The sequence below is a fragment of the Octopus bimaculoides genome, chromosome 1 (genome assembly GCF_046866305.1).
Source record: "Octopus bimaculoides isolate indiv1 chromosome 1, ASM4686630v1, whole genome shotgun sequence".
NCBI lineage: Eukaryota > Metazoa > Mollusca > Cephalopoda > Octopoda > Octopodidae > Octopus > Octopus bimaculoides.
The window spans coordinates 189,992,531-190,018,919 of NC_142928.1; the positions used below are offsets into that span (position 1 = coordinate 189,992,531).

Sequence of the window (26,389 nt, forward strand, 5' to 3'; positions counted from 1 at the left end):
CCTGTACATAAAAACACTCCTTTCATCAATTTAGCAAGTATTTCCCAAAGGTGCTATAAAATCAACCAGCTGTTTGGCACCACATGAATGTTAGTTATCAAGGTGCATATTGCAAAGTTATTGAGTGCAGATGATTTTTGAACAAGGTTCCTAAAATAATTACCAAGAAGTGAGTTCAAGCTTGGCACAAGTGGAATCTATTACGCAAAACCCAAAGAAGATAAATCTTTTACCAGGTATATAGGCTTTTGGTAATCACATTCAAGAGGTGATTCCCCTATTTATCTTCTTGGAGGAATGCTCCAAGAAAAAAAAAAAAAAAAATTGACAGAGTTTTCTGTATTTTGTTGGGAACGAAGACACAAAGGAAAAACTATGAAATAATGTTAACTTTAGATAGAAGAGTTTCTTTTACAAATTAATCTGAAAGATGTAATTTTTGTTTAATAGAGAAAGTCTTATGTACTGCATCATCCTACATACATTTGTTTGCAGATATGGAAATACCAACTCATAACTTCCAAAAATACCTGCTGACTCATCCATAGAACACAGTGCTATTTTGTCATCACACATTACAAGACTCTGCACTGAACACCTCTATTGTCTCTTGTTTTAATGTTCCCTAATAACATAGGCATTGCATACATCCCACACACATGCAATATTTGGTGGATAAATATAGTTATATAGATGAGTGTAGATAACAAAAATTGACAAATGCTGGCTTAACTAGCGATCCATTAAATTCTGATAGTATTCAAATCAAATATGTTATACTCCATATATTACCTCTTTCTGCAAAAAAAAAAAAAAGCACACATTCTATTCTTTTACTTGTTTCAGTCATTTGACTGCGGCCATGCTGGGGCATTGCCTTTAGTCGAGCAAATTGATCCCAGGACTTATTCTTTGTAAACCTAGTACTTATTCTATCGGTCTCTTTTTGCCGAACTGCTAAGTTACGGGGGACGTAAATACACCAGCATCAGTTGTCAAACGAAGTTGAGGGGACAAACACAGACACACAAACATATACACACACATACATATATATATATATATATATATATATATATATATACGATGGGCTTCTTTCAGTTTCCGTTTACCAAATCCACTCACAAGGCTTTGGTCGGCCTGAGGCTATAGTAGAAGACACTTGCCCAAGGTGCCACACAGTGGGACTGAACCAAGAACCATGTGGCTGGTGAGCAAGCTACTTACCACACAGCTACTCCTGCGCCTATAACTATTGTAAATACCTCAAACTATTGTAAATATTATTTTTTACATGAGTCTTCTTGTGTCTAGTAGCATAAGCATTAGTGAGCATTTCTGTAGCTAAGCTTAAGCAAGAATTATATAGCTTAGTTTAAACTATCAAGTTTGTGTAGATTGAAATTGTTTGTAAGTAAAAACATTTTCTTTTTCTCACATTTATTCAATAATTAAAAAAGGATGTTGTTTTGCAAACAGACTTGTTTCTTGTTGTTCTGTAATCTATAATGAATATGAATAACTAGATTGTTTTCATATTTAATGAGTATATTGCAACAGAAGCATTTCTCATTTCCTTCTGCAACATCGAAGAACTTGAATTCTTTATAAGCCTAGTACTTATTCTGTTGGTCTCTTATGCCGAACTGCTAAGTTACGGGGACATAAACACACCAGCATCAGTTGTCAAGCAATGATGGGGAGACAAACGCAGACACACACACACACACATATTAAAATTAATTTGTGAAGGTGTCATTAATTTTATTATCATCCAATGTAACTATTTTAAGAATGATAATAACAGAATCAATGACACAGGCGACAGCAGGCCAAAAATAGCATTAAATAGCCGAGGGATTAAAATTAATCAAAAAGGATATACTAAGTACGTCTATCTGCTTGAAATAACAGTCAAAACTCATTATTAAATCGCCAAAAATACACTGGTGATAACTACAGAAATCAAACGAGGGCAAATTCGGTTAAGACAATCTACTTACATACATTTAAGTATTTGGATTCACGTAGACTAGTTTTTGCACTGGCAAAATAAGCCTTAGCTTCTTCAGCACATATATATAAAATTTAGGTTCAGGTGAATATGGTACTTAAGTTTAGGCGCCAGAATTTAGTATGGTATTATCTATACAGTTTCAAAATAAGGTGATTAAAGTCAAAATAAGCAACAAGGATATCCAAAGTTAATGCACTACGATCGTTTCATGCGACTCCATTTAATTAAGCAATGTGAACATTACATCAAATATAAAATGCAGAGCAATCCTCAGCTGCACAAAGATATATTGGTGTTGTGTGTGACTCTGAACATATTTAAAAAAAAACCCACTGAATCTATTGATGGATGTTGCAATTATTTCTGTATGTATGTGTTTTTGATACTTGTCCAGACGAGTAAGAATCATAGTGCTTGTAAAATGTCATTGTAGTAGTAACCAGCAATGATGTATATGTGTCATGGAGGTGGTTCTTCATACAGTGACAAGAACGGAAGGGGTTGAGGCATGTGGTTACAAGAAAATGTTACAAGTCAAGGCGATTTTTCAGTTTTTCAGTATTCCTTTTATATTATGCAGGCAGTCTATGTGCTGTATGCCTGGTTGTTTTGTTAGTGTGATTTTAATAATGTTTCTTTGGCTTATTACATTAACAAAAATTCAAGAAAGTGTTTTCAGTGTTATATTATAGAAAGTTTAGGTTATTGTGTATGTGTTGAATTTAATTTTGTACATCTTTATGAATAAAAAACATGTTTATAAATGAATTCTGTGAAAGTCTGTGATGTCAGGAATATCAAAAACAGAGCTTCTTGCTTGATTTTCTAATATTGTTGTCTTTGTCATTAGAATTGCAAAGTTGTTCAACTTTCTGTAATATCTGCAAACATGACTGAATTTTGAGGTATAAGAACCTGTTACATTATGAGTTTTAGCTTCCATCTTTCAACAATATTTGCTTCTTGAGTTAGGAGAGAATTTCACATGAACTGAAATTTCGTTCTTTGATTGGTATTAAAGTCATGACCATCCTGCCTTCTTTTCCATTATATCTGGTATAATCTATTTTGAAGGTAGTAATGTAGTATTTTAAGGAAAATTTGGCTACCATTCCTTGCTGGTCAACCAGCTGTATGGAGGCATATTTACTCACACAAGACATCAAAGTGAACTGAGGCAGTGTTGTAAAAGTCTGTCAGGGGCCACCAAAAGGATGCTTGAAGGCTGCCAAAAGGTTGCTTGAGGGCCATAAGAAGGATGCATGAGGGCTGCCAAAAGGTTGCTTGAGGGCTGCCAAAAGGATGCTTGAGGGCCGCATCTGGCTCTAGAAAGTGCTGTTGAGAACTACTGCATTTAAAGGGTTTCTTATATTAGAGTTGTATCAAGCTAATGTGTATTCCTACAACGATGTTCTTTGCAGACAAAATTCAAGAAAAAGCATCATTTCACAGTGGGATTTATCTTATGTAATCCATAACAATGGAAATTTCTCTGTAATTGTTGTTCCTGCTCACTCTATTATCAGACTATTTTTTATTTTTCGTTTTCCAAACTAATCAGACTTTTAGATATGACACAGTTCCAATTAAGTTCCTCTTTCCATTATATCAATATGCTTTCCACAATTTTTTGTGTAGGGGTGAGCTGGGGTTATCAAAGTTCCATTTGTTCTTGTTTTTGTTGTTCTCTTCGTTTTGTTATCAGTTTATTATTTTGATGCAGTAAAATGCAATAATATAAGCAATTAGGATGTTATAGGCAACTCTCTGAGTAGATATCATTTAAAAAGCAGAAAAAAAAAAAATATTGAGTTTCTATTTTTGTAGTCATCTTACCAAATAACAATAAAATGTATTTTCTCTATAAATGAGACGCAATGCAAAGAAATCAGAGTTGCTGATGTCCATGCCATGGAGAGAACAATAAAACCATTTTTAGTGAAATATAATTATTATTCTGTCTCAAAAAGTAGTTTCCTTATATTTTTTTAACTTGGAAATGCTGAACATCGTCTGTTAAAATGTAATTAATTTTCAAAGTTTCAAATAGACTCTATTTGCTTTCTTTATCTTTTTTTTTTTTTAATGTATGTCATAAAATTAAAATGACTCACCCAAGAAATTAAATTAAGTTGTGTGTGTGTGTATAGTTGGTTAGTAATTTATTTTGATGTATTGTGCAGAAACGAAGATGTTATTGAAATAAGAAATGAGCAACGTGCAAGAAGAACTTTTTTTAACTTCGACCATTTTTGTCTGTCTCTAATATTGTTGTATATCCACTTAGGATAAATGCAGAAGAGCAGAAAGATTAAGAAGCTTACTTTGCAATCTCAAGGCCTTGCGTTTGATTCCACAGCATGGCACCATTGGTAAAGTCATTTTTATAGCCTCATGTGGACCCTTACTTTGTCAGTGAACTGGATAGATGGAAACTGTACTGAAGCCCAAAGATGGATTGGATTTTATTCATAATTCAAAGGTACAGCCTTGTCATACTGAGTCACACTAATTCAACATCATCGTTTTTACATCCACTGTTCCATGCTTGCATGGGTCAAACAGAATTTGTTGAGGCAAATTTTCTCTGGCTGTACGTCCTTCCTGCTGTCATCCCACACCTGATTTCAAGTAAGGGAATGCTTCCCCATAGCCAGACATGTTTTCGTGGAAGATTGGAAGTGGATGACTCTGCTTGTATGATGGTCTCACTTGTTTGCAACTAAGAGACAGTACGACACACATACATTACCATGGGCTTCTTTTAGTTTCTCTCTATGAAGTCCACTCTCAAGGCTTTGGTTGGCCTGGGTTATGGCAGAGGACACTTGCCAAAGGTGTCACATGCACAGTGGGATGTATCTGGAATCATGTGATTTCAAATTCAACTTCTTACCATGTAACCACACCTGACAATTATATTAACAATATACATGTATCTAATGAACGCTCTACTGTTTGCACAATTCAATGAGCAGGTGTTTCATTGAATTGAATACCTGAATGCTCATCATTGGTCAACATTAATCCATCAATCAAGCTGCTCAGTTGTGACATGCTTATGTTGAAATTGAACCATTTCTTGTTATATTATTAAAGAATACAGCCACTGTATCTTACTATACAACTATATTCTGGATTTTAATTTTATGTAAAAAGCATTGGTCATGGTGCCACATTAAAAGCACCCAGTACACTCTGTAAAGTGGTTTGGTATTGGGAAGGGCATCCAGCTATAGAAACCATACCAAAAACGGACTATGGAAGCTGGTGCATCTCCTGGCCTTGCCAGCTCCTGTCAAACTATCCAACCCATACCAGCATGGAAAACAGGCATTAAATGATGATGAAACTAGTTTTCAAAATTATCAAAAAATTACTCTCTCTCTCTCTCTCTCTCTCACACACACACACAACGTACTGTTTCTGTTTTAGTGTAAAAAAATATACAACAATATAAAATCAATGTTTGACACTTAACACTGAAAATGTGTAGAATCTGTTAATGTATATGCGACTGTTTTGTGACAAAGAATTCAGATCCATACCTTGGATATCTTGCAGCCCACTTCATGTGGAAATGATAGTTCTCTCACTGAGTTCTATACTGATAGTTGCTATAACTACACACAGTTGTATACAGATATTCAATATTATAAATCTTTCAGAAAAATTTAGCTTTTCATTTGTCTAGTAGCAACATTCTTCATAAAATATTTGTATTGCATTGAGAATGGCTTCTCCTGGTAAATTTTTTGAACACTTTCAATTAATTTCAATATTTTACTTATTGTCTGGCATATTTCTTTAGTTTCTCAATTTAGCTCAATGAAATTCACTTGGTAGTTAAACAGTAGTTGAAATATTTTTACTCAAGCCACTACAGACTACTTTCACATTAATAAAATTGTATTTCCATCCTTTAATGATGCCAAATATTATGATTTAGTAGGTATTAAGATATTTTCTTAATATCAATTATTGATTATTCTGAAGAAGAGGAAAGAACATATCTCACAGACTTTGCCACTCTTCATAAAGTAATACGTGGCTTCTATAACTAATATATCGATAACTGGGTAAGATTAATTCAGTTAAAAGTTCAGTCTGGTGTCTTATAAATTGGTAAATAGAATAAAGTATTTGACAAATTATTTAGTACAGGTCCAAGGGTAGGATAGAGAAGAAGAGTGATTGTATAAAATGAATTTAGGTAACAGGGTATGTAAAGCCAACAGGTTCAGAAAAACAAATTAATGATTGTGGCACTGTATTGCATAACGATAACTGATCGCACTTAATTGATTAATTAAAGTTGTGAACACTGACTGTAGCTGTGGACAATAATTTTAATCATGTATGCATACATGTGCAAATGTGCGTGTGCATGCGTTTAGTCCCAATGTGTGGCACCTTGGGCACCTGCCTTCTATTGTAACCTCATAGTGACTAGTACTTCGTGAGTGGAATTTTGAAGATGGAAGCTGTGCAGAAACGTGTGTGTGTGTGTGTGTGTGTGTGTGTGTGTGTGTGTGTGTGTGTGTGTGTGATATAAAATATTTACGTAGCTGACTGGTTTCACTTGTGCTGGTTGTAATTAAGAAATTAATGATAATGTTACAATTTCATACTATCATAAGAAGTTTTCATTCCATGTTAGTAGGAAAAAGGATGTGTGTCTCTATCTGTATTTATGTTTATACCTGACTAAAATCCTGTTGTGTACTTTTATTTCGGAAAAAGCACCACCTGAATGTGGCCGATGCCAGCACTGCTTTGACTGGCTTCTGTGCTGGTGGCATGTAAAAAGCACAATTTGATGGTGCTCGATGCCAGCCCTCTCTGGCTCCTGTGCCAGTGGCATGTAAAAAAGCATCCACTACACTCTCGGAATGGTTGGCATTAGGAAGGGCATCCGGCTGTAGAAACACTGCCAGATCAGACTGGAGCCTGGTGCAGCCCTCTGGCTTCCCAGACCCCAGTCGAACCGTCCAACCCATGCCAGCATGGAAAACGGACGTTAAATGATGATGATGATGAGTGAAGGTGAGATGAGAAAAGTTAGTTGCATGAAGTGAATTTATATAACAGAGCTTACATTTCCAGCAATTCCATACGAGCAAAGATTATTGGAGTAGCTGACATAGTTCAATGACAGACAAATAAATATCGAGTAACTGAAAACTTGAAAGAATATGGGATATATTACTTTACCACGAGAAAGTATAGGAGTTTTAGAAGAACCCTTTGTCAGAACACTTGTTTCTTTAGATTTTATAGTTTTACTCTCAAACTGATAGGCTTAACTTTTGGATACATTTGACACAAGTACTCTGGTATATGGGTGCATCTGCTATCGTTTTGAGTCATTTTGACTGCACCCTTCATTATTGGTATGTGTGTGTGTGTGTGCATGTGTGTGTGTGTGGGCATGCCCTTAACCCTTTCGAACCCAACCTGGCTGAAACTGCCTCTGGCTCTGTAGTACAAATGTCTTGTTTCCATAAGTTTTGAATTAAAATCTTCCACCAAACCTTAGTCACAATTTATGTTCCTAACACTAGCTTAATGATAACTAAGTTATTTTACTAAATTCTTTGTTATATTTAAAATTAACTGAAAGAAACACAGAGCATCTCAAAATAAATACAGTAATGGAAGGGTTAATGTAGTTCTCAGCGTGACACATAGCGTGACACAGAATGTGACAAGACTGGTCCTCTGAAATACAAGTACAGCTCATTTTTGCCAGCTGAGTGGAATGAAGCAACATGAAATAGAGTGTCTTGCTCAAGGACAAAAAGTGTCGTTGATTATTGAACTCTTGACGTAATGAGTGTGAGCCAAAACCACTAAACCACACACCATCACACACTATGCTGCTGTAAAAGTTCGACTTATGCAGAAATGGTTATGGTAAAAGATATTTGTCCAAAGTTTTCCACAGTGGAATCAAACTCAGAATGAGTTGGTTGTGAAATAAACTTCTTAACCACCTCGTCATTCTTGCACCCGTCAGCATTTTCCCTTTGATCAAGTTATTGGTAAATTACCAATTTAGCATATACTGTCTTCCAAAGTATTATTGATAAGAAAACTCAATATTCAAAATTTCCATTAAGAAGCTGTAAAAAGGCACTAAACTCCACTTTATACGCACAGTGACATTTATTTCAAAAATAATCAATCCAGTAACCTTTAATTATTATTGGTTTATAACCTCATTTAAAATTTTGCTTTGAAAACTTTGAAGGATCATATTTCTAAATTAGTTCGTCAAAACACAATCATCAAAATTATTGGGGCGGTTTAAACCTTGTATAGGCAAAACATTGTTGTGATTATTCTATCTTATTTTACAATATATATCAGTGAAGTTTCTATAATAGCCAAACATTTTAATTACAATAGAGCATTTAAAAGATATAATACATTACATTCTGTGAATAATACCATGATAAAAGTAATGCACACTGCAAAGCAATTTATAATCAAAAAATAAATGGGCAATATTAGTTTTAGATTTACTATAGCCCTTGCATGTTTATTCCAGCTCTATGAACTGAATAATCAATAAAAGTCAATCAACATGTTGGCAACATCTTCTGTATTACTTGTATGTGACAAGTAATCCCTCTTTACCAATTCAATGAGCAGATAGCATCAGTAATCTAGGATACCAACCACATCCATCTTTAGTTACTTGCTTTACTTAATGTGTAATTTTGAATGGCTATTTCGTGGATATTGAAGAGATTTTCTAAATTTAGCTTCGGCGATGATAGAAATAATCTGTAGATATATGTAAATGGTTTCCACTTGTATGTAATATTTAACAAAGGAAGTAGTTTTCTAGTAAAGTTTCATTTGTTCAGTTTTTTGTTTTTTTTCCTAAAAAAATCTATTTTCTTTTTATTTCTATTTCTTGGGGAAACAATAATTTGTGTTGCTGGTTGGCTGAATTTTGTGACATTCTACATGAAATGTTTTGGTTTCAGTTTAATATGTTGGTACTTTGAAATACAAAAGGGGGACATTCATCATTTCACCAGTAAAGTAATGTTCATCTGCTTAGGTATCAAGATTAAATTTCTTTCTCAATTTAATTAAATATGTTGCTTTGACTTAGTGTTAAAATGCATATATATATATATATATATATACATACATATATATAAAATACAAAAATAGGACAAGAACACAAAACATCCAGACAGTTAGGTGATACAAAAAAGGGACAACAAAACATCCAGACAGACGATACAAAGAAGCCAGACCGATAGAATAAGTACTAGGCTTACAAAGAATAAGTCCTGGAGTCCATTTGCTCGACTAAAGGCAGTGCTCCAGCATGGCCACAGTCAAAGAATAAGAGAATATATATATACTCTCATACATACAAGTGTAGTGTAGGTTCTGATAGGGTAGAAAATCAGTTTATTTCCAGAGGAGCCCTCCATTTGAACCCCTGGCTATCTACACTTTTGAACTGGAACCTCAAGGAAAACTTAAAGTTCACTGGTGCAGAAATTCCAGGTACACCACTGGTAAAGGCAATGTGTGAGTATAACAAAGGGTATCATGTAACGAAATTAAGAGGACAAAGAATGAATTTAGCATATCTTTAATCATTAGTTACAATTGTTTCCGTCTCACTTCGTTTCTAACACCATTGTAGTTAAATAATTTTGCGTGGAAAGTTACACAATACTGCTGATTATATTGAAGTGACACTTTATCACACTGCAGAGAGAGTGAGAGAAAGAGCATGTGTATCTTTATCTTCTATCCTTTACTTATTTCAGTTGTTAAATTTTTAGTCAAATGATTCATATTCCATCAGACCCTTTTGCTGAACCACTAAGTTATGGGGAAATAAACATACCAATACTGGTTGCCAAACAGTGGTGGAGGACAAACAGACACACATAATCCCTGGCAAGTAAAAGCACCCACTACACTCTCGGAGTGGTTGGCGTTAGGAAGGGCATCCAGCTGTAGAAACTCTGCCAAATCAGATTGGAGCCTGGTTCGCCAGTCCTCGGTCAAATGGTCCAATCCATGCTAGCATGGAAAGCGGACGTTAAACGATGATGATGATGATACATATATATATATATATAGAGAGAGAGAGAGAGAGAGAGGGAGGCTTCTTTCAGTTTCCCTCTACCAAATCCACTCACAAGGCTTTAGTAGGAGACACTTGCTCGTGGTGCCACACAATGGGACTGAACCTGGAACCATGTGGTTGGGAAGCAAGCTTCTTATTTCTTTATTGTCCACAAGGGGCTAAACATAGAAGGGACAAACAAGGACAAACAAAGGGATTAAGTCGATTACATCAACCCCGGTGCGTAACTGGTACTTAATTTATCGACCCTGAAAGGATGAAAGGTAAGGTTGACCTCGGCAGAATTTGAACTCAGAACGTAACGGCAGACAAAATACAGATAAGCATTTCGCCTGGCATGCTAACGTTTCTGCCAGTTGGCACCTTCTTACCACATAACCATGCCTGCACCTATCTTCATTAGTTTTAAAGTTAAATTCTTGATGACAAAGCAGAGAGGTTAGACTGCCCTGGCATGTTTACACACTGCATGAAAGCTTTGCTTGTTTGATCAATTAGCATGCAACTTTTGGAAGAGATTTAGAAGAGACATTAGCGTTATTTTACAGAAACTATGTACCAAAACTATGAAAATTGAGGGGTGGGGGGGGGGGGTTGTATTCTTGCGTTTTTTTTTGCCTACTTGTCACAAGAAGCTGGCTTAAGTTCAAAACATTTTGAGTCTGGAGAAAATATCAGTTGACACCTCCCACTTGCATTTACATCATATTCTGACAGGAAACCAAGAATGATCTTACAGTTTTACCATTCTTGCAGTAACCCATATGAAAAGAGTAAACCACATACTTAAATGATGAAGAGAAAAATACATTGCAGTGAAATAGCAATTCTATTTCATCTCTTCTTCTCCTTTTTTCTTCTTTATCTCAGTTTTGTATGTAACCACCCCCACACAAATTGTAAATACTCCTTATGTTCCACTCATGAGATGCCCCTGTGGTAAATAAAAGAAATCAACATCATCATTATTGAGGCAGTAATGCTTAGCGGTATTTTGCCTGTCACTACGTTTCGAGTTCAAATCCCACTGAGGCCGACTTTGCTGTTTATCCTTTTGGGATAGATAAATTAAGAACCAGTTGAGTACTGGGGTCGATGTAATCGTCTTTCCCTCCTCCCCACAGATTCCAGGCCTTGTACCTATAGTAGAAAGTATTAGTAAAGCAGTGATATGGCAGAATCTTTAGCAAACGGGGCAAAAGGCTTAGCCCCTTAACCAAAATTTCAAGCCTTGTGTCTATAACAGAAAGAAGTCTTTGTATTGTCACCATCATTATTATTGTTAGCAGCAGGAGTAGCAATTGTAATAGTAGTAGTAGTAGTAGTAGTAGTAATAGTAGAAGAAGAAGAAGAAGAAGAAGAAGGATTGTATGACTGAAGACTGTTACCCAGATTAGCATGTGATATCTTTCTAGTTATAACATCCATTTAGCTATAGTTAACAACTATATTTTATTAGATACCAATCAAAATATATTTAATACTTTCATTTTACACCATTTTTTGTGAACAAAAGCATCATTGGTCGCAAGTTTCCAATGCACCAATCACCAGTCCACAAGACTCACAACGGTGAGACTGACAAGGAACCATCTGTGCAATAAAGTATTTCCCAAAAGCAGCAGTGTATTCTTTTCTCCACAGTTGTACAGTATCAGTACTGCTTTATGCTGTTTTGAAAACACTTCTAATCAGTAGAGATACTCACAGGCTACTAAGTTTTGATTATCCTCCATATTTCGTCAGTATCTCTAGCCATATTTTAGTTAATACAATATAAACAAGTTCAATGCTGAATTTGATGAGACGTCAAATCTGTTTAGATGAATAGCACGGTGTATTTATTATCTTTTATGAGAACCTTCATTTGCATATCTGACAGGAAATTTGGTAAGAAGATAGCTTGAGATTTAAAAGAACTACATAACCATTGGCAATTATCGACTTTAAACAACTAAATTTGAAACTCTGCAAGGCTATCATAGAACTGGCTATCTAAATAAAGTTGCAGAAAAAATTCAAAGGTTTCACAAAATCCATAAGATTGGAATTTGAAATCTTTTGCTAAGAGTTATATAATGATGCACACACAGATTTGCATGAGTGAAATTATAGCCATTTTGTTTAACACTTACAGGTCTTCCATATATGTATGCTTGTCTGTATTTCTTTCCTATTCATAGATTATGTTATTCTAATACCTCTCCATTGAAGGCTGAGTCAAAGGATAGGAGTTACAACCAGACAAAATTTTTAAGCGATTTAAATGCACAAGTCTCCAGTATCCAAATGGTTAAAAAGTTTCAGTTTCACCCAGGAGCCATGACCTGGATATGTCCCTGGCCCCTTAGAGTGTAAGAAGTTAAAGGCTGAAATAGTTGCTTACAGGGAAAGTCCCTTCTCTGAAGACCTTCTGCTGTTTAGCTCCCTTGACTGTTCCTTAACATCGTCTCTCTTAGAAATAATCAGATGATTTAAAATTTTAGCTTATCTTTTAGGGAGCTGGAATTAAGCATTGAATTCATTGAGGCATTCGAGTGTTTGTTGTGGCTCTCTGCACTTGTAGCTCAAATCTTTCCTGTGTCAACTTTGTTTTGCATCCTTTCAGGTTCAGTAAAGTAAAGAACAGGCTGGTAAACTAGTGGAGTTGTTAAAGAACCAGATGAAATGCCTTGTGACACTTGTTCTGGCTCTTTGCATTGTGAGTTCTTGAGTTGTAGACACAATCTATTGTCCAGTTTAACACCATCAGCTGGAGTGATGGTATTTGATGGTCTGTAGTGGAGTTTACTCCATTGTAAACATTCAGGCTAAGGCTCTGATTTGAGGATAACTTCCTATCTTCCTCCCACCAGTCTCAGAGACCATGAAAACCCAAAGGATCACAAGTACTGTCCTTCTCTCCTTGACTAAGCATTAAAAACAAAAAGAATCCTTCAGATCTTTATTGCTATCCTTTTATTGTAACAGTTCAAAGCTATGGAGTTTCTTGCGTCACAGATCATAGCTACAGTAGTTCTGTTATCAGAAAACAGTTATGGTTGTCCTGCTGTGATAGGTAATAAATATACTGTTTCTATTGTAACAGAATACAGCTCTAGGGTTTTTACTGTATCAGAATACAGTTCCAACATTTCTATTGTTAACAGTGTTTTCTTGTAAAACATGCTTTAATGAGCATATTGAGAATATATATGTATTTTTATGAAATAATCACAACAAAATCTAAATCGGTGTGTATTTATTTAAACATATTTGTTTTACTTTTACTTCAAATTTCTAATTTGTCTTTTGAAATACACATTTGTCTCTTTATTTCTTTTTAACAAATTATTTATAGATAAATTGTTTTCAAATTTTCAGAATATATTTATCCATATTTGTTTTATTTTAAACATTGTTGCACATAAAACTTCACTTTACACTATATTTAATGCTGATTTTTATTGCTCCATTCTATTTGATGTTATTTTTATTCACTTTTGTTTTTTTAAATATACAGCATGTCTGGAAAACAGCTTAGACAATCAAAAAGTTAATGTTCAGTCTCATTTTATGCAAATATATACAAATGAAATGTCTATCTACTATTTTTGAACTCATGTCTAAAACATGAAAATTATTTCTCTAACTCATGCGACTATTTAAATGTCAGATAAGTTTATTGCAGATAACACTGTTCTCCAAGTTTGAACAAACAATAAACTACAAACAGAGTAAATATCAAATTTTGGTTGTTTACTACTTCACAAAATTTGTATTATGTTGGCTTTCTACAAAATCTAGTAAATATATGGCTGTCATTTATATATTTTCAATGGATTGTTAATATTAGTTTTACTCCTCAAAACTGCATTACATGTCTAGCTCAATTAGAATAGATTATAATTTTAGTAAAAAATTGCATAATTGTTTGAATCATGTTTATATGGAAAACTATCTGCAGAATATTGGTGATGAAATAAGACAGTATTGAAGGCTAAATAATTAAGATTGCATATCAAAGAAACCATGGTTATAATTGACTCATATAAAGAGATGTCATGAATAGTAATTTATGACCCCTTTTGTTACCATATTTCTACCTTTGTTTCATTCTACCTTTGTTTCAATCAATTTTTAAAATAGTGAAGAATTTAGTAAAATAACTATGTCATTATTAAGCTGGTGTTTGAAATGTAAATTAACATGAGATTTCAAAGAAAGATTTTTCATTTAGATCACTTTGAAACAGGAAGTTTGTGTCAAAGAACCAGAGACAGCCTTAGGCAGGTTGTTATCAAAAGGGTTAATGTATTCATATTGTAAGGATAGTGGTAGTGGTGGTGGTGGGGATGGTTTCTTGTAGTATCTGTGAAAGATACATTTGTATCATGAGGTTGAAGTAAAGTTGAAGGATATGTATTTTGGCATAACAGGAATATAGTTTAACCATGTTATAACTGGATATTTCTCAACCGTTTACTGTTCTCTTTGCACATTTTAAAAATATGCAAAACAAAGCAACATTATGTGTTCTAACAAGCAGCCTATCATCTTTCTTCACAAGCTTTCAATAGATTTTACATGTCCTATGTACCCTAGCTTTTCAAATTTAATATCCGACAATTTATATTATCCTCTCATTTGTATTGATTACTTATATAATATACGTTGCCGTTGCCAGTACCGCTGGACTGGCCCTCGTGCCGGTGGCACGTAAAAAGCACCTACTACACTCTCGGAGTGGTTGGCTTTAGGAAGGGCATCCAGCTGTAGAAACTCTGCCAAATCAGATCGGAGCCTGGTGTAGCCATCTGATTTGCCAGTCCTCAGTCAAATCGTCCAACCCATGCTAGCATGGAAAGCAGATGCTAAACGATGATGATGATGATGATGACAGTGCATAAATGCAGGAATGAAATCTGTTTAGGCAGTGCAGCCCCAGTCCAAAGTTTTTTTACAAACAAGATAGATTTTTTCAGTCTTAATTTTAAAAACAAATACAGGTAAAATAATAATTATTATTTTAAAATTTGCACAGGAATCAAATAAGATAAATCCAATAAAAGAAAAGCGGTTCCAAGCCAGTCCAAAATGTTTCTACACTCATTTATTTTGGGGATGAAGATTTTCAGGAGGATTTAAAAATGTTTATATTGATCCCACAAAATCTTAGGGATGTACCTGCTAATGCCCCCCCCCCTCCCGTTTCAAAGCCTATGATTCAGTGCATTTCTTTAAACATTATAAAACATCAAACTGGATATTGATAGATGGTCAATTTTAACTGATTTCAGAGCAGAGTTAATTTACTCTTTTTCTTTTACTTGTTTCAGTCAGTTGACTGTGGCCATGCTGGAGCACCACCTTTAGTCGAGCAAATCGACCCCAGGACTTATTCTTTGTATGCCTAGTACTTATCCTATCGGTCTCTTTTGCTGAACCACTAAGTTACGGGGATGTAAACACACCAGCATCGGTTGTCAAGCAATGTTGGGGGGACAAACACACACACACAAACATATACACACACATACACATATATATATACATATATACGACGGGCTTCTTTCAGTTTCCATCTACCAAATCCACTCACAAGGCTTTGGTCGGCCCAAGGTGCCATGCAGTGGGACTGAGCCGAGAACCATGTGGTTCGTAAGCAAGCTACTTACCACACAGCCACTCCTACACCTATTTGATCACATTTCACAATGTATCACATACCAAGCAGAAGAAATAAGAAATGCTTTAAGTAATTAATTTTACCATCGTAAATTAGTTACCTAGTATTAAAAATAAAATTTTGTTTTTACCGAATGCAAAAACTTTATGAATTATAATTTACTGTTTCTCAATAATTAACAAAAACTGTGACTACATTACTAAAGAAGCCTGTAGTCTTATGAAATAGTTAATTTGCAGTATTACATAAGTCTTGTGATCTGAAAATGCAGTTATTGGGAATTCAGTTCTTCGTTTTTGTTAGTTATGACTTGACAACACACAGACACCTAATCAACACAATACTTATTAGAACTTAAAAAAAAAAAATTACTGCTTTTAAGGTAGTATTTTAACAAATATTTTCCATCTCTCTGAGGACGATTTAACTCCATTTTTATTTACTTTACACATTTAAAATTTACTGTGCAGAAGTAACCATAGCAAATTGCTGAAATTCAATAGTGTATTTTTCACATGAAGCTACAAGATGTATAATTAGTAAGAATCCTAGTTTTACATATCTGTTCACCTGTCTATGTATTTATGTACACACATACACACACAATATGATTAACAATATATACGTGTTTGTGTATGTATACGTATATATTATATATATATTGTATTACATATATATGTATGTGTATATCTGATATATATTGTATTATAAATATTACATTATCATCATCATTTAACGTCCGTTTTCCATGCTGGCATGGGTTGGACAGTTTGACTGAGGTCTGGAGAGCCAGCGACTGCACCAGGCTCCAGTCTGATCTGGCAATGTTTCTACAGCTGGATGCCTTTCCTAATGCCAACCACTTTGAGAGTGTAGTGGGTGCTTTTTATGTGCCACCGGCATAGGAGCCAGCCTGGAGGTGCTGGCATCGGCCACGTTCGGATGGTGCATTTTACATGCCACCAGCACAGGAGCCAGTCAGGCAGTCCTGGCATCAATCACGTTCAGATAATGCCTTTTACACACCACCTGTATGGGAGTCAGTCAGAGGTTATTGGCATCGGCCATGTTCAGATGGTGACTTTTGTGTGCCACTGGCATGGGAGCCAGTCAGGTGACACTACATATATATACATATCACATATATAAATATACACACACATAGATATATATATATTACATAAAGAAATATACATACATATATATTACATATATAAATATACATACAGATATATATATATATATATATATATATATAAATATACATACATATATAAAGTAAAACAGTACTTTTTACAAACATTTTATATAGAGGGTTTTTGTTATTTCTCTATCTGTGAAGCAATTTCATTTCATTCATAATTTTTTTTCTTTTACATCATTATGCATCTGAATTAATAAAAGTTGATTCCATTGGGTTCATCTGAATTATTTCCCTTGGCTTGCTTTTTGGTATTATGCAATTTAAACTTGCTATAACCATTGTTATTCTTTCTACTAGCAAAAGTCACTGTCTATTGATCAAAGCAGGCTTCAAAAGACTATACTCCACTGGTGAAGGGGAATAATAGCAAAACATGCCTGTCATTGTTATCTTGCACGCTAACATTTTTTTAAAGTTAGATTATATCTAAAAGTATTAAAATTCAATTTGCAGTAAGTTTTAATTTCTTCAATTATCTCCTTCTTTCTTTAAGTGTCACTAACAATTACCTCCTCTATGTAGAGTTCTGTTTTCTTTGGTACATTAAGAAGTAAATTTCAATTCATTTAAAATTTATGTTATTTGGTGGTTCATCAAATGCCTGAATTATTTAATTACATGAGAGTGATAGATCCAGCCTACAGTATCCCATACTCAAAGTTTCATGCATCTGTACTTGGTCAATCTTCAGATGATCTAGCCAGTAGACGAGATACCAATCACCACTAATTTACGCCAGCACCATTACTAGTTTTGTTGACTTCCAGTTAGTCTAGCATATAGTAAGTTGATCTATGAACTTGCACTGGTCTAGATGTTTATATTAAGTCTGGCTTGATAGCTTTGTTGAGGTTTGCAAGAAAGAACTTGTTCTTAAGTCAACACTTAGAAATTCACTCTGATCTTCATTTTAAAGAACGTTTCCATAGGGTGATTGAAGTATTTTTCAACATTGTAGAGACTACTGTAACTTTTACAAGGGTTGTACTTGCTACTGAATATAATATAGACCAGGCGATATATATCATCACACTGTATATTACTGATAATTACTGATCAGTGTATTACCATCAATTCTGCTAGTTAATAATATCATAAGTTATGGATAAGTTACTGATAATATATGCATCATTATCATCATTTTAACAGCCATTTTTCTAAGCTGGTATGGGTTGGGCAAGACATTTTAAGACTGGACGCCTTTCTTGATGACAATCATTTTAATCATGTTACAGGGGTACAGTGCACCTGTTCTAAAACCTGGGAAACATATAATTATAAATATAAATGTCTGTATGTGTGTGTATCTGATTTTTTCAAAGTACAGCCAAGTTGCTTTCTTCGCTCCATAACATGGAAGCATATTTGATCTATATGGCATTTATGCCATTTGATTAGAATAGGTGAACTGAAAGTGCAGAAATTGTTGATTGTTTAAAACTAAAGAAACCTAAAATGCTTCTTATTCAAAGATAATAAATATGGGCTTCCAGCAGCAAACTTTTTTATGAAAGTTAATGCAAACCAATTCTAACTCAGAAATGGAGAGAATTTCCAATGTAAGGTGTAGCCTTATAAAAAATGATCTGAGGCAGCATCCTTCATCTTCAATGAAGAAATATATAATTAGAGCAAAAATATGGAAATAGAGGCAAATACATTGTCTTAAACAGGCCAACTGAAGATCAACATGGGGAAATATAGATTAGATCCATGAACAGTCTTTTATTAACTTGACATGTACATAATAGACCTATGCACATGTCAACATATTTTTGAGTATGAAGATCTACAAAGTTTGTGTCTGACACATACAATGTATAACTGCTAACCCCTGCCATCCACACTTACTGGCTTAGCATGTCAAATAAAATGCTTTACAATATCTGATCTGGCTTTTATCATCTTAGTTCAAATCTCACTAAGGTCAGATTTGCTTTTCCTCTTTCCAGGGTTCACAAAAAAATATACTGGGGACAGTTTTATCAACTGGTTAGTCCACATTACTCTGTATGTAGCACAAGGCTGATTTTCTTGGTTTCTCTGTCATATATACTCCTCCCTGGATGGGACACCAGTGCCCAGCAGAAGTACTCATTTTATCAACTGAGTGAACTGGAGCAATGTGAAATGAAGTGTATTTTACTCAAGAATGCAATGCACTACCTGATCCAGGAATTGAGACCACAATCTTATGATCATGAGTCCAACATCCTAACCACTAAAGCCATGCACCTCCACTAATTTAACCTGTTACTCTCAGCATCATTTCTGACTTTGTGCTACTATTTTACTTGTCTCAGTCATTTGACTGTGGCCATGCTAGAGCATCACCTTTAGTCGAACAAATCAACCCCAGGACTTATTCTTTGTAAGCCTAGTACTTATTCTATCGGTCTCTTTTGCTGAACTGCTGAGTTACGGGGATGCAAACACACCAACATCGGTTGTCAAGCGATGGTGGTGGGGACAAACACAGACACACACACACACACATGCACATATATATATGATGGGCCTCTTTCAGTTTCTGTCTACCAAATCCACTCACAAGGCTTTGGTTGGCTCAAGGCTATAGCAGAAGACACTTACCCAAGGTGTCATGCAGTGGGTCAGAACCCAGAACCATGTGGTTGGGAAGCAAGCTTCTTAACACACAGCCACACCTAAGAAATTCATATCAAATTACGGTTAGAATAGAGATTGATGAATGTGAGAACTTAATCAAACACAATGGAGTCTATACACTGTTTCTTTACTATTTCTTGAGGTCACTCACTTTTACACTTAAAATTGCAAGTACTGTGCTTTTTATTTTTTTATTGTGCTCTGTTGAAGCAGTGAAATATTGGGTTGGTGCATAATTATTCCAGCTTTTTTGCAATAAATTTTATTCAACAAAAACAATAACAGCATTTAACAAAAACATCTTTAAATGAGTATTCTGGGGCATATTCACCATCTGCTTCAATTACTGCTCCCCATTTACTTGGCAGATGGTCAGAATAATCATTTAAAGATGTTTTTGTTAAATACTGTTATTGTTTTTGTTGAAAAAAGTGTATTGAAAAAAAGCCGCAATAATTATGCACCAACCTAATAGTTATTTATTTGAGGTAATTTATCTCACTGGAATGATTAATCAATGGCTTCATTTATGTAATCCTAACTTAAAAACCAATGATTTGGTAAAATCCCTTATCAAGCATTGCACAGGTTTCAGACATCTTGGATTCATGGCAGCTGAACATATACATATCTGTGTGTATATATATTCTCTAGTTTAAGTTGAATCTATGTATTAAGTCTTTTCATCAGCAAATGTTCTGTCATTATTCTTAAGCTTTTTTTTAGAACAGTAATCTTAATTAAATACACATACACACACACACACATATACACATACGTGTCTATGTATGTATGTATATATATGTGCATGTGTGGTCTGGTCTGGTGTGATGTGGTGAATGAGTGTGTGTGTTGCAACATAAAAAGTACCCAATTCACTCTGCAAAGTGGCTGGCATCAGAAAGGGCATCCAGCTGTAGAAACCATGCCAAAACAGACAACTGGAGCTTGGTGCAGCTCCCCAGCTTGCCACTCTTGTTGACCCATCTAACCCATGCCAGCATAGGAAAGCGGATGTTATATGATGATGATTATGATGCATGATTTTGTTGAAAGCAATTCACAGTTTGTAAATTTTTTAAATATAATTTGTAATCATGTTATATGATTAAAGAAAAAAATACCCTCAAGCAAGCTAACTAAATTGATGAAGGCTGCTTGATGTTACACATCTCTGTTGTAACAATAAAAAAATAGCAACAGAAATTGGGTTAAATCAGTAATTAATGTTTTGATTATGAATTTATTTTGAAAGACATTGACAACACAAAGCTAATAATTGTAGGTAGAATATAATCTCTGTTAATATTCCTATAAATTCTAAAAAATTTTTTTTTTTTTGTTATAGAATATTCTCTGCAACAAACTTTGTATCTGTGGAGTTTAAACTCATTTGGTTTTGCAAGGTAGACTGAAATGTAAATTAAATCACGCATGCTAGAGACAATTATTATTAAAAACCTTATTCATAATGTAGGCTAAAATATGTGTATGTATATGTGCATATATATCAATCAAAGTGTGCAGTATTATATATCCATTACAGCTGATCTCACTAATCGGTTTTGCACTAGGGGTTCAATGGAGTGTTTAGTAACAGTCCGATTATGTAACCTTGTGCTCTTCAGAAGTAGCCGTTATGGAATGAAATATGGCATGTACACTTACACACAAACAAACAAGTAACTTAAGAGCTTTTAACACTTTAGCGTTTAAACTGTCCATAACCAGCCCAAATATTCTACTGTTTTATGTTCAAACTAGCCAGATTTGACCTCTTACACCTACCCTACAATGTAATTCTAAAAATAAACAACCACACCATCGAAATCCCAAAGCAATGAAAAAATTGCATGATCAATTCAAAACATCAATGCATAACCATTACATTTGGCAGATTAATCTGAATGTGAAAGGGTTAAAGTGAGAATGGAAATAGACATTGCTCAAATGAATGCATACAGATCTTCAGAAGACCAATTCTTGATAAAAAGCTTACACTGTTTCAGCAGTGAAACTTTTCAATGTTCTTCATAATCACTAGAATCAATTCAGATGAACACATGAAGAAATAACTTAAATTTTACTTGGCATGTATAGACAAAGTGAAGAGGAAATAAGGCACGTTTTAGAGATTCTATCTCATTGGTTGAGATAATGGCAGATTCCCTGAGGTATGCTGACTGGAACTGGTGTTAATCATAACTCTAGTTGAGCTCCAACTTAGAACACACGCAAGTAATATATATATATTTTACAGAATACTTTACAACTTAAAATATATTTTTTCTTTTGATAAAATTGAGCCTGGCAGCTAAATTAAACATTGCTGTCAGCCGTATGTTTGGTACTCTTGTTCTGTATGATCTGATATATCTATATTATCTTTTAAATTATATATATAATGTGAGTTGTTTTATGGCACCAACAGAATCTTCATTCAAGCACACCTAAACAGAATAAAGAAATACATTGTTCTATCAAGGAAATTTCTTTACTTTCTTTATAGTGGCAAATTCACCTGATAAAACTAAGGATGACTCCTCTATTGGATCTAAAAATGGTCAAGTGTCACGTAAGTCATTCTCCAATTCAATATGTGTTTGATCCTCATTTGGCCATTTATGAAATAAGGTCAGTTAGAAGATAACCTGTGTAGTGGTATTTGTTTTGCTTTTTGTCGTGGTACATCAATGTTGTCATTTAGTTTAACCAAAAAAAAAAAAAAAAGTACCCCTTTTTAAGTTCTCTTCCCAGCATATGGACACCTTGTAGTTATTGCTTTTTAGATGCTAGGCTTTAAACATATTTTTTGTTTTGTTTTTGTTTGTGAATAGTTTCCAATGTTGATATTATATCCCCAAAATAAATATCTGTACTTTTGCCTTTAAAATAAATGTGAGCTTGAAACATTTCTTCTTATTCTTAGAAATTTGTTTTTTTCCTAATTATGCTGATTATTCACTTTCATTTGCAATTCAATATCAAACGTAATTTTATAAGATATTATCATTAATCTTGAAATATCCAGACCCCTACTATTAAATGACTTCATTTAGTCATATTATTTTTCTAATAAACTATTAGCCATTTGATAATGATAACTAGTGACTTGCATAAAAGTATCAAAGAATATACAGAAACATTGCAAAGAATTAATATTATTATAAACTTGGGAGCTCATATTTTGTGTCAGTTATTAAATTTATGAAGCAATTAACAATAGTTCAATATTTGTGATTTATATGTATAAACCAACAATATAAAGTTATATTTTTTTCTCTCTTTTCATTAATATTTTTCTATAAATTATAAAGCAACAAACTTTATTACTTTAGATGTATTTATTGCATAAGGGATAGTTTTGTATAATAATAAACTTGCTTTAATGTTTAAAAAGAATGTAAATTTCTTTTTACCCTTCAATTTTATTTTACTATCAGAGAAATATTTTATTTACTATCAGAGAAATAAAACTTAAACTGAGAACATAAATCATTAGAAGCTAGATGTGGTTTCTTTAAAAATGACCAGTATGAATTAAGCAAAAATGTTTATTTTCAATGTCCTTGTAATGAAAGAAAATTTTCAGTTTCTAAATTCAATCCCATCATATGAAGCAGTTTACATAAAAAATAAGATTAAAATGCTTTCAGACTTACTATGTTGAGAGTTTATGACGAGAGGGTTTATGCTAGAACAATTATATCAATATATCAACAAAGCTCTTTATATTAATATCATGTTTCCATTAGATATCACATTGTTTTTAAAATTTTAAAGGCATATTTACCATTTAGCCCTATTTTGTCACTAAAAATGAATGTCATAAGGCAATTTTTCTAATTTTTTGCTCTTAAGTCAATATTGTTATTATCATTTTATTTCACTTTTTAGTCTCTCTTAGTTATGTTATTTGTCTTATAACCATTGCAATTGTAATTGATAAATACTGTGTACTAAATTATATTTATGTTCATCATTTACATTCATAAACCCAAACATCTACCTTGATTACCTGAATAAGCAGGAGACCATCAAAGCTCAAATGATTCTTTTCAACACCAACTAAATATCATAGAATCAGCTTTACCTTTTAACCTATCCATCATGATAATGAAAGTCAACTCACATAATCATATAAAAGCTCATAGCATTATATGAGATACATGCATGAGTTTTGATATTTAGTGACGAGTAAGGCAGTAAGCTGGCAGAAACGTTAGCATGCTGGGCGAAATGCTTAGCAGTGTTTCGTTTCTCTTTACGTTCTGAATTCAAATTCTATCGAGGTCAACTTTGCCTTTCATCCTTTCGGGGTTGATAAATTAAGTACCAGTTGCATACCTGGAGTCGATCTAATTGACTGGCCCCCATCTCTCCAAAAATTTCGGGCCTTGTGCCTAGAGTAGAAAAGAATATTTTGGTAACTTCAAGGTGGTGAGCTGGCAGAAACGTTAGCATGCCAGGCAAAATGCTTAGCAGTATTTTGTCGGTCTTTATGTTCTGAGTTCAAATTCCATCGAGGTCGACTTTGCCTTTCATTCTTTCGGGATCGATAAATTAAGTACCAGTTGAGTACTGGGGTCAATCTAATCGACTGGCTCCCTCCCCCAAAATTTCGGTCCTTGTACCTAGAGTAGAAAAGAATATTTAGTGAAGAGTAAACATGAATCATGTGTTCTTGTTTGTGATAAGGTGCATGTATTGGTGTGACAAACAACACCAATTCAATGTTAAACAGCAAGTTTTTATAACAGTGTTCATACAAAAGTGGATGTGAATAAATAAAAGGTGTACAAACGTGATTACATCTTATGTGATTAATGCTGAAACAGAAGAGAGTAAGAAATGCGCCTGCTTCATAATGTGGTAGCAGTAATGACCAAAGGTGAAGTGAGCTAGCAGTTCTTGCTGGCTGTGTTAGTTGACGAGTCAAACTACCCAAAAGCAAGAGTGGTGAAAAAAGAGAAAGGTCGTCGTCCCTCTAGGATTTTTATACCTCTCTAGTGGAAATGCCATTGCAGTGCAACCTCCCAATGACAGAATGAGGGAGTAAAACTCTGCTCTGTTCCTTTTAGCCCTTATGGCCCTGCTATAAATATTAACACATCATCAAATGGTTAGTCACTCTTACTTTGCTTAAAGTATATAAAGAAATAATTTCCCTTATGTCCTAAAGTCCTGACATAAAATATCAGCTTTTGTAATACCCTACATTTGTTGGTGTCATCTTGACAATACCAGAATATTGCATATGTCTAGTTAAAAAAAATCTCTTTATTTTCAAAATTTATTCATGTGGCTGTGTGGTAAGAAATATACATCCAGACCTCACGTTTTCATGTTCAGTCCCATTGTGTGACATTTTGAGTGCCTTGTACAATAGCCTCAGGCCAACCAAAGTCTTGCAAGTGGATTCAGTGGATAGAAACTGAAAGAAGCCCATTGTGTGTGTGTGTGTGTGTGTGTGTTTGTTCCCCACCAATGCTTGACAACTAACTTTAGTTTGTCAGCATCTCAGTAACTTAGTGGTTTGGCAAACAAGACTGACAATAAGTACAAGGCTTAAAAAAGTAAGTACTGGGGTCAACTCATTTGATCAAAAGGCCTTCAAGGCAGTGCCCCAGTATGGCCACAATCTAATGATTAAAAGAAAATGAAACTCTTTTGTAAGTCACTGATTGAAATCTAATAAGATAATTAATTTTTTGATATATTTTTGTTATTAACATCATCATTAGAGGTAAAAAAAAAAAAATGTTTAATATTCACAGCTACATTTTCTAAAGATAAAATTAATAATCTGAAATATAATAATCTTATTAGCTGCCACTTATCTCAGACGTTTAGATGCTTCCAATCTACTTCCAGAAGTTATTAGCAACTTTATTCAGAACCATCCAGTAATAGTAATGGGAAATTATCCAAAGGCATTTTGGTCTGAAGATATAGAAGGCACTGACATTAGCTATCAGAAAAGTTCAGACTTCAAGAGGAAGCTTAAAACATTTTTTCTTCATGGATCTGAGAAATACTTTTTATAGCTAAATAAATATTCTTAATATCTTGTTCAGCAGTATAAGCAAACTGTTTCCTATATGGAGCATTTACCAAAGTCTTATAGAATGAATTGGTCAAAACATTTTGTGGGGGAGTAATGAGGAAAATATTTCACAATTGTAACTTCAGTCCTAACATCTCAAATAGTTCAAAAAACAAGGATGGCTAAATAGGCATTTCAACTTTGTAAACATTTCATATAGAGACAGGCATGGCTGTGTGGTAAGAAGTTTGCTTTTCAACCACATGGTTCCGGGTTCAGTCACAATGGACGGCATCTTGGGCAAACTGTCTTCTACTATAGCCTTGAGCCAACCAAAATCTTGTGAGTGGATTTGGAAGATCGAAAATAAAAGATGCCCATCATGTATCATCATCATCATCATTGTCGTCGAACATCTGTTTTCCATGCTGGTATGGGTGGAACGGTTTGACTGAGGTCTGGAGAGCCAGCAGTTGCACCAGGCTCCAATCTAATCTGGCAATGTTTCTAAGGCTGGATGACCTACCTAATGCCAACCACTCCAAGAGTGTAGTGGGTGCTTTTTATGTGTCACTAGCACAGGAGCTAGTCAGGGAGTAAGGCATCAGCCACTTTCAGATGGTGCTTTTTACATGCAACCCGCATGGGATATATATATATATATATATGTATGTATATTAAAACTGAAAATGTCT

General features: G+C 34.2%; 1 protein-coding gene across 27 annotated transcripts in view; it reads left to right on the plus strand.

Moving 5' to 3' along the window:
- Positions 1-26,389, plus strand: part of LOC106875208 (dual specificity calcium/calmodulin-dependent 3',5'-cyclic nucleotide phosphodiesterase 1A) — a 1,569,442-nt gene that overhangs the window by 1,353,120 nt on the left and 189,933 nt on the right. For 21 of the 27 annotated variants that reach the window (XM_089364164.1, XM_089364142.1, XM_089364159.1 and 18 more), the window contains one exon: positions 22,158-22,223. The exons of the other annotated variants lie outside the window; for them this stretch is intronic. In XM_089364164.1, the coding sequence (XP_089220290.1) occupies positions 22,158-22,223 (66 nt within the window). The remainder of the gene's footprint in view (positions 1-22,157; positions 22,224-26,389) is intronic. 27 annotated transcript variants of the gene reach the window in all.